Below are 13,761 nucleotides of genomic sequence, written 5' to 3' on the forward strand. Positions count from 1 at the left end.
GTTCATACAATTACCGTAATTCAAGAGGATTCTGAAACAGAGAAAAGCACTGATGTGCAAGAACTGACCGTGTTGAAGTTATACACAATCAGCTGATTTGTATGGAGAAAAGCGGCTCCATGCAATGTGGTGTTCTGGGATTGTAGATGTGGACACTGAAAAACTGCCTTAAATAAGCACAAAGTAGTGAGTAGTGACAGAAAAAGGACACAATCTTAGTATTTCCTCCCGTTCCCCAACTCCATCTGGAGGAAGATCGTCTGCTGGACTATTTACACATGTAGTTGTAGAGTTAGATAAGTTCTGGTACATCGCCTGTCTGTCCTGGGGGAGGATCCCTCCTTCATGTGGACACCCCCGAGGCTTCTTATTCTTTTCTGGAATCCTTTTTTTGTTGTTGAGTTTTTTCTTACAGAGTTGGAGGGTCTAAGGGCAGAGATGCCCAGTTTAGTTTAGTTTAGCCATTAACTTTTGAATTCCATGACTGATTTCATGTTCTTATACAAATAGTATGAAAGTATGAAGCCCATTGAGACGAATATTGTTGTAATATTAAAATGTAAAAGTTAAATTGATATTAAATTGACCAAACTTCACAAGCTGACTTCCTAGGTGAACAAAGTAGGAAATGCAATGTCATTTATGAAATACCATGTCACACCTGCAACAAAACATACATCGGAGAAACGGGACGCACCTTCATCACAAGGAAAAACAGAACATCAAAAAGAAAGGAAAGAGACTAACAAGAGCAAGACGACAGCAGGTGGCTCAAGAAAATAAGAAATCATCCCCAACAGACCACTGGAAACAAGAAAACCACATCATGGACTGGGAAAAGGCCACAGTCCTCCGCACTGAAGACAACAGACACCACAGATGGATCATGGAGGCAATGGAGATCCCAAAGCGAGCCCACTCTTCCATGAACCGGGATGAGGGGGCCTTCCTACTCTCTCACACCTGGAGTATCATCCTCCTGCAGCAAATGGACATCAAGGGGGCGGAGTCACGTGTCAAAGTCTGACAGGTGACTCCGCCTTTTTATTTACGTCACATCATCACCACCTGTTGATGACTGATGAGGACGGAAGACGTCCATCGAAACATGTCAGGTATGTGGAAAAAAACAGAAGAACAGAAGTCAGTTAATAATGCAGACACTATGACTGTTACTCAACAAACTTTAGAAGCTGTATGGAGATGCTCACCATCACCCACATCCCCCCATGACTTTTGTTTATTACTCTGCTCAGCTGATGCTTTTATTTTGCATTGTTTTTGAATGTTGTCCTGAAATCGGTTTATTTCACGGAGCAACCGTCTTAAAACTGTGCTGCATGGACAAATGAAAAAGAGCGCTAATGAAGACGAGATGGACCAGCGGACCTGGAAGACCAGACTTTCCCTGTGTGTGTGTGTGTGGGGGTGTGTGTGTGTGTGTGTGTGTGTGTGTGTGTGTGTGTGTGTGTGTGTGTGTGTGTGTAGCCTTTCAAAAGCCAGCGTTGTCTGTCTGACAGGAACAAGAAAGGGATTTCTTAGAAAGGTGGCTTCCTGTCTGCGCGCACAGCTGAAGACTTCTGTAATTGGGAGAGAGGTGTCATGGAGCTGCAACAGTGTGAGGACACCGCTGCAGCCAGGCAGTGCTCGCCACTTCACAAAGCGTTCGCACAATGTGCCGAGGAAACATCCTGTCTGGCGCCACGGCCGCCGCAGCTGCTTTTCTCACAAACTTGCAGTGCGCCGGATAATTACGGTGGAAGCGTCTTCTGCCGGACGGTTCCTCCTCCAGAGCCGTTATGGTTGAACTGGGATAAGCAGCGGCGATGTAATTATGCTCCGAAATACCCAGTGAACCCCGGCGGTGCAGCAGGAGTTCAGTGATGAATGGCATCCCAGGATTCAGTAATATCAGCTCTGATTGCTAATGTCTGTAGAGTTCATCTACAGAAACACCACAAATGATTTTGGGCCAAAGCCAATTATCTGAAGTTAGTAAGTCAACATCAATAAAGAGCTAGATATGGCCTCATCCTGTCAGCCAGTATGATGGATTGCACATTAGCCCTTTGGGTTCATCATAATTTGGTGCAATCCATCACAGACTATGAATAAATGCCCAAATGAGAACGAAAGCATCACGGAGCGCCTTCTCCCGATGCCGATCGGTGTCAAATGTACGCGGAAAATGTCCTGCAAGAGGCTAGACCATGTTTCCATGGAAACACTGAGTTACACCTGCCAACCAACAAACACAAAGAGAGGGAAACATGACTCATAATTGCTGCTCCGCTGACAAAAAAGGAGAGAATACAGTTTAATAGATGTGAGTGAGGCAATGGAGCTCTTCTGATGAGGAGGCAGACGGACCGGAACTTTCCACGGTCACAGCTCCACTGCAATGAAGTTACAGATTCAGGTTGGTTCTACAACTAAAGACTATTGTTTTAGTCAAATAAAATAAAGGAGATGCTAAACTTAACCAGAACTCAGTTTGCTAAATTGATCTGAATTGTAAAAAGTTGTAAGGGAGGGTTGATTTTACATTTTTCAATTTCTTATCATAGATAGATAGATAGATTGATAGATAAATGGCGTATACTTATATAGCGCTTTCTACCTTCTTTTGAAGGCCCAAAGCGCTTTACAGTCACAGTCCAATTCACCCATGCACACACCCATGCACACACCCATGCACACACTGGTGGTGGCTCCGCTGCCGAACACTGGCGCCAACCTCCCACCAGAGGCAAGGTGGGGTTCAGTGTCTTGCCCAAGGACACTTCGACACATGGGCGCGCAAGGCGGGAATTGAACCTGCAATCTTATGATCATGGGTCGACCACCCTACCACTGCACCACGGCCGCCCAAGTTACAGATAGATATATAGAATAGATAGATAGATAGATAGATAGATAGATAGATAGATAGATAGATAGATAGATAGATAGATAGATAGATAGATAGATAGATAGATAGATAGATAGATAGATAGATAGATAGATAGATAGATATACTGCATATATTATTTTTATTCTAAAAATTTGTTTATCCAAAAGATGTAAAAGGGGCAAATAAAAAAGTTTTCTTCATTTTGTTCCCTTTCACTTCTCATTTTATTAGTTTGATCAGGATCTTTTGTTTTTGTGGAAATAAAGATAACTGGAAACAGAAGTAACTTGATGCTTCCCATCCTTAACTAACTAAATGTTTGATCATTTTACACAAAACATCCTGCAGAAAAACCCTGGAATAGACTTGTGTTTTTTTAATTTGTCAAATTTTCTTTGCACATTTTGGGAAAGACCAGACCAGACCTTCTGTTTTCAAAATATGACACAAACACGAAAGTTAGTAAAAAATACTGCAGTTCCTCAATTCACCACTGGAGGATGGGTTAAATTTCTTTTTTATTTTTTATTTTAAAATCTCAGTATCTTTGTGATGTCCAGGTTTAATCATCATGCAGTCTGGTCAAAATTCCCTGGAAATGATCCGTCTGGTCTATGCACGTATGTGAAAGAAACGTTTCTTTATCACAACACGTTTTGTTCTACAAATGTTATCAACACACATTTATTCCATTTTTTTGTTGAAAAGCTGTTTGCTATTGAGGACCTTACAGCCTAAAGTAAACTGTCAAGTGGCCTTTTTTTCCCTGCCATCTGCACACAGTGGTTATTAAAATCTAATTCCACTAAACACCCACTGGAACTCCAACAAATGCAGTTTTTCAATATTTTCTTCAATCCTGACAATGTTTTGGACCCGTTTTCCTCACAGTCTGCCTGCTGGTGTTTGGGCTGACAGCATCCAACCTGCTGTTTTATTTCTGCTAAGTTACCAGTCAGTGATCAGCCCAGAGTCTGTCACATCACACCTTCTTCTTTCCATTTGTGTGGTTAGTTTTCTTCCTTCTTCACAAATAAGACACGAAAGGGGAGGAATAAGGAAAAAAGACGTCAACAGACAAACACCAGATTACAGAACATCTGAAGCAGAAGATAAAACCTAACAATGAATTTAATGAATGGACAAGCAGGCTGGTTAATAACAGGATGGTAACCGAACTCAAAACACAGACAGGAAGTAAAGCTAAAGTCATCGCTGTAAGGACAAAAGCTTTTCAAAACAAAACAGGAAGTAAGTAAAGTTTTTGCTGGTCAAAGGGATGATGAAAAAGTACATAAATGCAATGTTGAGAATCTGACTTTAAAAAGTAATATTTTATAGTTACTAGTTATTTTGCTTAAAAATGTATTGAGTTAGTAACTCAGTTACTGGTCTTACAAGTAATTAGTTACTCAGGAAAGGTTACTTTGCCAGTTAAAATACAGCAATAAATTTTATTATTTTCCTCAGCTGCCCACAAACTTATCAAAGCATTTAAATGCAATGATTGAATCAAAGCGATACGTTTAGTATTATGGTAAAGTTCTACCAATGGAATTGAAGTGTAGACATTTAAAAATATATTTATTACACAAAAACACTGCAGCAAGCCAAATAATATTAAGTTTACATGAGCAGAAAATCAAACTTTGCGTACAAATAGAAGTAAAGGTTTGTACTCTCAACATGTCTCTTATGAAATGACGTCTTTAGCTGCATATTTGATCTTGTGTTCCTGTCATCAATGTACTTTATAAACATATCACAGCGGGGAGAGGAAAGTCTGGCCCTGCTGGATCTTTGAATGACTCCGATTCAACAGTGGTCAGCAGGAACAATGGTTTCCACAATGAACCTCGCAATAATTCTGTTCAGTTCTGTGTGAGTTTGTGGGCTGTAAAATCTATTCTGTCTAGTTTGAATGGTTCTGCTTCGTCTCCGGAGCACACACACCGGGGTTTGTGAGAAGAAAAGTTTGGGGTTTGGTGCTTTGTTACATTTAACACCCCCCACCCCCAAGTCACACAGAAGACAGTGAGGGCAAGGCTGAGTAAACCACATCAATGAAGTAACGTACCATGATTTATACTAAGAAACGATAACGGTGTTGTAGCGGGGATAAACGTAATTAGATCACTAACTCGAGTAGCTTGTAACTTTTGGAGCTTTGAAGTGCATTAGAGTGTTAATCCCTCTCAAAACACAGCCTTAAAGCAGAGCGTTCCTCTAAAATCCTCTGCACTGAGCATCAGCCCCTCCCAACCCACAAAAATGGGTCCATACAGGGTTCTCACGTTGTGACATCACAAAGTGATGAACAGCCCCTCCCAGGCTGCCAGCTCTGCCCCCAGGCTGACACACATGCCTACTTTCTCTGTTGAGCTAGCGGTGATGGGCTAAAGGCTTTCCTTTTATACACACAATACGCACCCATCGTTGCAAAAGTTTGGATGTTGCTTGTTTTTGTGGGCGAAACGCAGACGAGCCGCCGAGGCCGGCTCTGGGATGACGTCATGAAATGGGCGGCACCCACAATGAGCGAAAGGCGGGGCCTCAGAGATCGAGTTGTCTTACTTCTGGGTTGGAAACGGTTTAGGAAGCTCCACGAATCGGGACAACCCAAAAACCTGCCGCGCCCATACGGGTCAACCTCCTGTACCAGTGCGTGTGACTAAGGTTCTTTACCCAATGAGATTCAACTCTTATTTGATGAAATTGCAGTTACATGGAGAATTGATCCTCTGGGTCTTTTGTGAGAAGATTAAACAGCTCTTTTGAATAAAACAGGGGTGTTTCTTTGATCAAGAACATCCTAAGGAGACATTTTAACCAACATGAAGGATGGAAACCATCCTGCAGAAAAGAGAAGGAAACTGAGCTGTGAAGTCCGAATCCCACTCACAGGAAAGCAGGGGCCGCTGAGCAGATCCATACCCTCTGGTAGTGGAGGCAGTCATGGTGGAGGTGCAAAGCCAGAGTGCGAGTCATGGCGGCTCCCACCATCGGCGCCTCCTCCAGTGACGAAGATCCGGGGAAGCTGTGTGGGAGAGCAGCACCTCCTGAGTCTCTGCAGACATCCAGACAATTATTTCTGAGCGTAAAGCATAAATGTTTGTGATCACCCAAACAATCATGTTTATCTGCTCGTGTTTCTGTTTCAATCAAAGAATGCACGTCTTTGTCGTGGTTGTTTCCCCAGATTCACCTGATCCCCTCCTCCCTCATCCACACATCTGAGGGACAAATGAGTCAGCGGCGGACCACGCTGGCTTGATACAAGCGATCATCTTCCTCCCATCTCCCGTCCCTCCTCTTCACAGTCGCTGTCCATCACTGCCCACATGGCTCTGCCACAAAAGGCAGTGATTCACGCACCGTCTGAGGTTAAAAATAAGCCCTGCCATGTTGGATTCTGTCTCCCACTTCGCTCTGAAGGCAACAAAGAGGCACAACAGCATCCAACTGTGATTCTCTCTCGCACAATGGGAGATTGAGAGGGCTGCGTTCACAGCACAGAGCTCTCTGTGGCTAAAATAAGAATACGTTTGCATGGAAAATGATTTCCTCTTTAGCTTTAGTTTGAAGTTTGCTCTTGATTGAAATTTTACTGGAAAAACGACCTAATAAAACCCAGATGAAGGCCTAAAGGCTGCCTCTTCATTATAATCTCCAACTTTCTTTTTTTTTTTTTTTAAGTCACGTGTATTTATCATCATTGTCTGCTCTAATGTTTCTTCCTTCCTGCTCTCCACTGCAGCCTGCATTGATCTTCTATTCATCAGAAAGCATCAGAAAGTGCTCTGCAAACAGAGATCAATGCTAACATGTTTACCTCAGCTGTGTTATTTGGCTGTCTCTATATTTAGGGGGCTGGAAGCACATGTGACAGCATAGACACTCCATTTTTGATGAAACACAGCGACTTAGCAAGACTTCAATGTGTTTATATGACAGGGAACGACTTGGTCATTGGTCGGTAGCTCAAATCAACCTTGACAGCAGCATCTTTCTCCTTTGAATTTTGTCCAAAACGCGACAAAAGCCTTTCAGGAGAAATGCCAACAGACACATTTTCTGAAGTGGTTTGAAAGTCTTCTGACTGCATGTCTACATGAGCTGAAAGCCAAGTTAAAGCTTGAAGTTGGAGAAGAAAAGCATCATGGGAGTGTCTCCTCTTAGCTGCTCCTGGGATTAAAGGAAATGGAGCAGAAAATTCTGCAGAATCGTCGTTTTGTGAGACTCTTCTTGATGGGAACATTTCCAGAGATGCAAATCAGAGCGAATTAAAACCAGCAAATGCACATCCGCTTTCATATAAATATTTATTGCAGAGGAGGTATCTTTATGTACATGCTATCACAATGTAACACAATAAAAATCTACCAAATATTCCCATATATCAATGCTATAAGCTTGTCATAGAGCAATAGTCATAACAAGCACAGAATACAGTGGGTAAGGTACAATATCACTCACTATACAACTGGTAACAGTCCAAAAAAGATCACCTCATTTTTTTATTCTATCAAGGGCAGTGAAACATCGGTCCTACTAATTTCTTGATTCATGCAGAAGCCACAAGAGCAAGATTTACGACGTTACAGCATCGAGTAGTAGCATTAGTAGTAGTTGTATTTTCCACGGTGTGACCTGGTTCCGTCACAAAAATAAAAGAAAGTAAAAAAACAACCAAAAACAAGCAGCTAGCCAACAGAATCGCACCATGGTTTAAGACCGGAAACGAGGAGATGCAGACCGAAGATGAGGTTCAAAACTGCGTTGACGTATAGATAATGAGGATAAATTACAGCGATGATCCCCCGAAAACAGTAAACAGACAGCGGTTATGTGGTACATGCTCAGTACGGAGACGACTATGGATCAACAGAGAAACGCTACGGCAGGACCGCTGTCGGATGCAAAGGAAACAAGAGATTGTTCATCCGGAGGCTGACATTGAGAGACCAGGAGGAAAAAGAAAGTCTTCATCTGAGCAAAACATAAAACAAAAATCCATAAAATATCAAGAATGTTTGGGTATTTATCATTTTAAATTGGAGTAAAAGCAATAAAAGAAAAAGAAAATCACCTTGTTTTATCTTAAAAGCATGAAGTTCATCACGCAGGACCATAAATCTGATGCAGGACTACAGCATCAGCTAATAATCATCTATAGACTATATTTATCACACATTGCCCCATACGGTTTGTGTTCAGAGTCACTTAAAAGTCCTCTCACAATGTCAAAACTTCAGATCGGCTACATTTTGTCCTCTGCAGTCAAACTATGCAGAAAAATCCACATTTTATTGTGAAATTCAACACAACGAGTCAAAGAAAATAGAAATGTTTGACAAAACTCCAAGTTTGTGCAAAGCTTCATTAAGAATACACAAATTAATGGAGTTTGTGCAGATAAAGAACACGCCCTTAACTTTGAATATTTGATTAAATTTGCTAATCTTACAGCCATGCCCCATACCGTGTCCTCCTGATTTATGGAAAATCAGCAGGACAAAGGATAGGAAATGTCATCTTTCAGCAGTTTTCCTGCTCCATTTGTCCAGAAGAAGTGTGCCTGGAAAGGAGGTGTGACGTTTTTCCATTTAGAGGGAGCTCAAACATCACTTCATCTTCTCTAACTATAGATATGTCACACTTTATATGTGCTAAACATTTGTTACCTGATTATTTTCAACTTTGTTGAACGGGTGTTTTACACAGATTTCTTGAAAAACGTGTTTTCAGGGCGATTTACAGACGATCAGCAGCAACATTCAGTCATTTCCACAAGACAGCATTGCAGACTCCAAACAGGACTGCAAAACTATTTAGAGAAAGGTTCAAATAATATCCTCAATGAGCTTCACCCTCTTTTGTTTAGGTCCACTTTTACCTGAAAACTGAATACATTTCAATACTTTTAGACTTGCATTTCGAACATAATTTCCGCTCAGACATTTATCGTGAGACATGAAAGGAGCTGCAGGTAGAGGAACCCAAACATGTGCCACCAAACTTGTATGGATTTCATTTGTGTTGCTTTACATAATGAGGAGCTGCTTCAAAATGTTTGTTTGAGAAAAAGTGTCCCCAAAATGTCCATTACTGTTCTGTCATGCGACACAGAGAAGAAAACGATGGATTGATTTGCTGCTGAGTCAGCACATTTTAACTCAGTTAGCATCGAAAGAGAAGGACGCAGAGAGGAAACGCTCTCAAATCGTTATCTGGATTAGCAGCTGGTGCTGAAGGTGCAACGTGCACGACGACGGGTCACATTTTTGAAAAATAATCCCACCAAATTGGCAACAATACAGACCAGACGGCCAATTTTGTTAAGCAGACGATCAGCTAATAGAAACCGTACAACAAATGCATTGGAAACTCTTCAAATACTCGTTAAAGACCCACTGCGATAAAAATTGTGTTTTTGGTGTAATTTAACATATATTTTGTCGCATTTTTCTGATGATGGACATGTTTAGAGAAAGTTGAGCTTAAAATTGAATTTCTTGTATTTCTTCATTCAAATTGTTGTGAATCAGGAGATGAGAAAAATGCAGTTGGAAAAAGATCTTATGTGTGACGTAGAAAACACTGGGTGGGACTCAAGCTCCCGGCTTTAAGCTCTTAAGACCATGTCGCACAGCCACTACTCAGATTTTGTGCATATGTGAATATACATGAAAAAAGTGAGAAAAGTTGTGGTCTTGGCGTGAAATTTTCCCAGATGTATCAGGAACGAACCACGTTAAAACCACGGAAGACGCACGAATAAACCACGCAAAGAACACATAAACCAGTGTAGGACATGAACCGTGCGTGATTATTGCACTGTTTATATATAAGTCATTAGTGTTTCATGCGTCAATTACATAATTTAAATATACATGTGCGCCGTATACGCAATATAAAAGTTATACATCAGTGGGACGTGCGTGAAAAGTCCGTTAGACATACATGGAACGGTTATGGGTAGCCAAAAATGTGTGTATGCATCTAGCAAAAATCACGCATTATTCTTATGCAAAAACTGCATTATTCTTAACCCACCACAAATTTTGAAACCGCTCAAAACTGAATTCACGTAAACCGAATTTGACAAATGACAAACGCAAGAAACACGTATGAATTATGTGCATCACACATGTATCACGAAAGACCGAAATTTAATGCGCAAAATATATGTAGTGACTGTTTGACACCACTTTTAGCGACAGGGAGGGGAAGAGGGGGCGGGGTTTTCTCTGCGCCAACAGTCCTGCTTACAATTCAGAGATGAATTTTTAATGAACTCCTGCCGCTGTGCAGAAACTATGTCCAAGAAAATGACAGAGGTTTTTGGATTTAGCCTAAAAATGTCAAAATCCCGTTTTTAAAATATCTTAAAAGATAATCGGAGTTTAACAATTTTATGTACCAGAGTATACTGGAAAACAATATTCAAACATCAAATTGAATGTATTCAAAAAGGAGGTTAATCCTTTAACACCAAACCTTTAGCACCAGTGTCGTCATTTCTTTTTTTTGACCAACTCTACACCTGTTTTTTACGTAATTCCAGCAGTCTCTGAAGTGGAGAAAAAAGCAGTTATGTGGTGATATGCATCACTTCCCCGTGTTAAAGCGCGGTCAAAGAGTCAGTTGTTTAGGGGACATCTACTAATATGGCAGTGTCTTGGTCAGGAGGTGAGCTAATTGGATCAAGTAGGAAAGTTGGCGTCTACGTGGAAAGCTTTTGTTAAAATCAGAATAGTTACCAGGTTTGAATTCTTTTAAAAGACTTTTGAAGTTTAAAATAATAGGATATCATACATGACTTAATATTGATTTTTTTTCCATTTACACCAAGCTTTTTATATAGTTTCCCCAGGCAGAAACCGGCTGAAACACAAAGTTTAAACCGCAATCATGAGCAAAGCTGGTGCTGATTCTCTTCTTGTACATTCTTCCACCTGGGTTTGGTTTCACTCATGAAGACATAACATATTCAGATACACAATCACATCAGCTCTAATTTTCCTCTTTGCTTTCAGACATGACAGGGCATGATCGTAAATATCCTCAGATGGAAAACAAGCTGACGAAAAACGACGACAAAGACCTCTAAGCGCATCCGCTGCTCCAGAGGACGAAGGTGTTGGTCCAGCGACACGGTACCCGGATGCTCATGCGGTTTTATATCATCCACCGTCACAAAATGCTGCTGGAGAAGCTGCTTGCTCCCCTTCGAACTAATACGAGACAATGCTAGTTATTTAGGCACATACAGTACATCTCTGCAGACTGGGAAGCATTTAAACCTGTAGAGAGTTACAATTAAAGAGGTTTAAAGACCAGAAACAAAGTTTGATGTTGGAAATCCTTTGGGATATTTTGCTGTGATGACAGAGGGACTAAAAAACAAATACACACCAGGATGGAATCTGCTCTAAACTTTTGAAGTTTGCTAAAGTGCTATCAGACAATTTAGTTAATTCTGTGTTAGGAACACAAACGTATAAATCACCCATGAGACTCGTGAGCCCTCCTTGAAGCAGACATTCTCTTTTTCTTTGGCTTCCTCTCTTTAAGACTCATTCTTGATGCTATCGTTTTCTTCATCATCTGTCTGACAACGTGTGACAAAATAATGCAAGAGTTGTTGAGATGACAGCAGATGGTCAGTGTTTCTTGTGAAGTTAAAATGTTGAATTTAAAGTTGCATAATTGGATTACAATTTAAAGTTCAGGATCATCTGGAATGCTCATGGAGTTTGTTTTTTTTCAGACATTTTGCTTTTTTCTAAAATGTGTAAAACCAGAACTAAACCTCGGAAAGGAAGGCAACTTGTGGAACTCCATCAACTTAGCTTCCAAGTCACCGTATAAATAGTAAAAGGTATATTTTTAATAATTTCTCAGTGAAAAAACAAGTATACACCTATAGCTATCGTTTCAGCGGTCCCTCATGGTGAGTGTCAAGCCTTCTTGTCAAATGTGCTCTCCTCAAAGTCCCAGGGGCAAACATCGGCTTTGTTGGTCGCGCTCGCTGCTCCAATGTTAGCATTAAGGGCGCTCTGCTTCACTACCGGTGCTTTTTGGTCTGCACCTTTTTTGTCTGTGGCGTCTTCAAACTCCCACGGACAGACGTCCACCTGCTTGGCTTTGGCTGCTCCAACATTAGCACTTCTCCTTTTTTCTACCAGCGGCACATCCTGTGGACCTTCTACTTCCCATGGGCAGACCTCAGCCTTTTGCTGGCTGACTTGCTTCTCTGAAGATTTACTCTTGTCTTTTGCTTTTGTTTTACTTTTCTCATCTTCAGCGTCCTTTGATTTTTCTTTTTCGACTGTCCTTGAGGATAGGACACCTTTCTTTTTCAAGGGGAGGTCCTTGGTTTTTGACGGTTGCACTGGTGTCCGCTCTGGACTTAAGGAAGCGGCAGGGCTGTCATAGTCCCAGGGACACACGTCAGCTTTTGATGTCGGTGGCTGCAGTGATGCTCCCGCTTTTGGTGCATCTGCCACGATGGTCTTCCCTCTCCCATCCACAGGAGAAGGACTCTTTTTCTGCTTTGTTGTTTCTGACGGTCGAGCCGATTCTGCAACATTTTGAGGCTCTTCCAAGTCCCACGGACAAACATCTGCCCGACTTGTTTTGGAGGTTTCCACTGAGGAATGAGACTGCTTAGTCTTCGATTGACTAAACGGTGATTGCCTTGACCCTTCTGCTGGACTGGCTTGGCTTTCGCCTCCCTCTTCCCATGGACATATCTCAGCTCGAACGGCTGATATCCTCAGAGCCTCTTTCTGGTGCCTTCCACTAAGTGGAGACTGATCAGAACCTTTTTGCTTCTGGGGTTTGGTTCCTTTGGTGCTGCCTCCATGAATCGTTGTGGTTTCTTTGGGTGCGATTGAAACATGCTTCTGGACCTTGTTCTCAGATGGAGTAGGAAGGTCCTCCACCTCCCAGGGACAGACTTCTGATAGATCATAGGTGTCCTTTCCCTTGCCTGGCTCAGAGGAGATGGTAGGCTGGCTGCCACTCACAGGCTGCTTCATGATTCTGCCTTTGCCAGTGCTTTGCTTGTATTCCACCGACTGGCTGACGATCATCTTGGGCTGGCATTCGTTTTCTGCCTCTGCATTGGTCTTCATGTCTTTGCTCTTTGGCTGACTCTTCTTGCTGTTCTCCTCTGTGTTCTGGGTCTTTCCAGCCAAGCCCAGTGTCTTTTCTTTAGCACTTGCGATGACGCTCAGGGACTTCTGCAGCATGGAGGCTCTGGGATGAATAGGTTTCTTGTCTGCATTGAGATTATGGGCACTGGCTGACTTGCAGACCAAGGGAACGGACTCTGTAGAATCACTGGGGGGATTTATGGTCTCATTGGACGTCTTCTTCACCAGCTTCTTCCCCATAAGTGTTTCAAGCAGGCATCCCTCAGCCGTGGTCAAATCTGTCTTGTCCGTTGCGGGGGGCTCCTCGCTTTGGTCACGGACATGATCGTAGCTGCTGTGGGACTTCTTCAGGGAAAAAACTTTGTTTTTTAAAGTATCTTCTTTTGCAGTCTTTCCTGCATCGATTGGGTTTTTCTTCAGCATGCAGATGCTGTTGCGGTTGCTCCCATGTTCTCCACCATCCTTATCTTCCCGGCTACACTGCCGGTGCACCGATTCGGGAATCTCTGTGATACGTCTCATCAGAGAGCGGCCAAGCCCCTTTTTAGAACTTCTTTTCTTCTGCAGGTGTGGATTATTCGCCAGCATCTTCTTCCTCTTGTAAATCTCCAACTGGGAGTACAGCTTCTTCAGCTCTTCCTACAGATCAGACAAACACACAAGTAGGGAAAATGTTGAGTTGCATTTAACTGCCTGAAGGATGTA

General features: G+C 42.1%; 1 protein-coding gene across 2 annotated transcripts in view; it reads right to left on the reverse strand.

Moving 5' to 3' along the window:
• Positions 1 to 7,196: 7,196 nt before the first annotated feature.
• gpr158 (G protein-coupled receptor 158) overlaps positions 7,197 to 13,761 on the reverse strand; it is an 80,737-nt gene continuing 74,172 nt past the window's right edge. For both annotated transcript variants that reach the window (XM_023949969.1, XM_023949968.1), the window contains one exon: positions 7,197 to 13,695. In XM_023949969.1, coding sequence (XP_023805737.1) covers positions 11,857 to 13,695 — 1,839 coding nt within the window. In that variant the 3' untranslated portion in view covers positions 7,197 to 11,856. The remainder of the gene's footprint in view (positions 13,696 to 13,761) is intronic.

This window comes from Oryzias latipes, chromosome 20, assembly GCF_002234675.1.
Source record: "Oryzias latipes chromosome 20, ASM223467v1".
Taxonomy (NCBI): Eukaryota; Metazoa; Chordata; class Actinopteri; order Beloniformes; family Adrianichthyidae; genus Oryzias; species Oryzias latipes.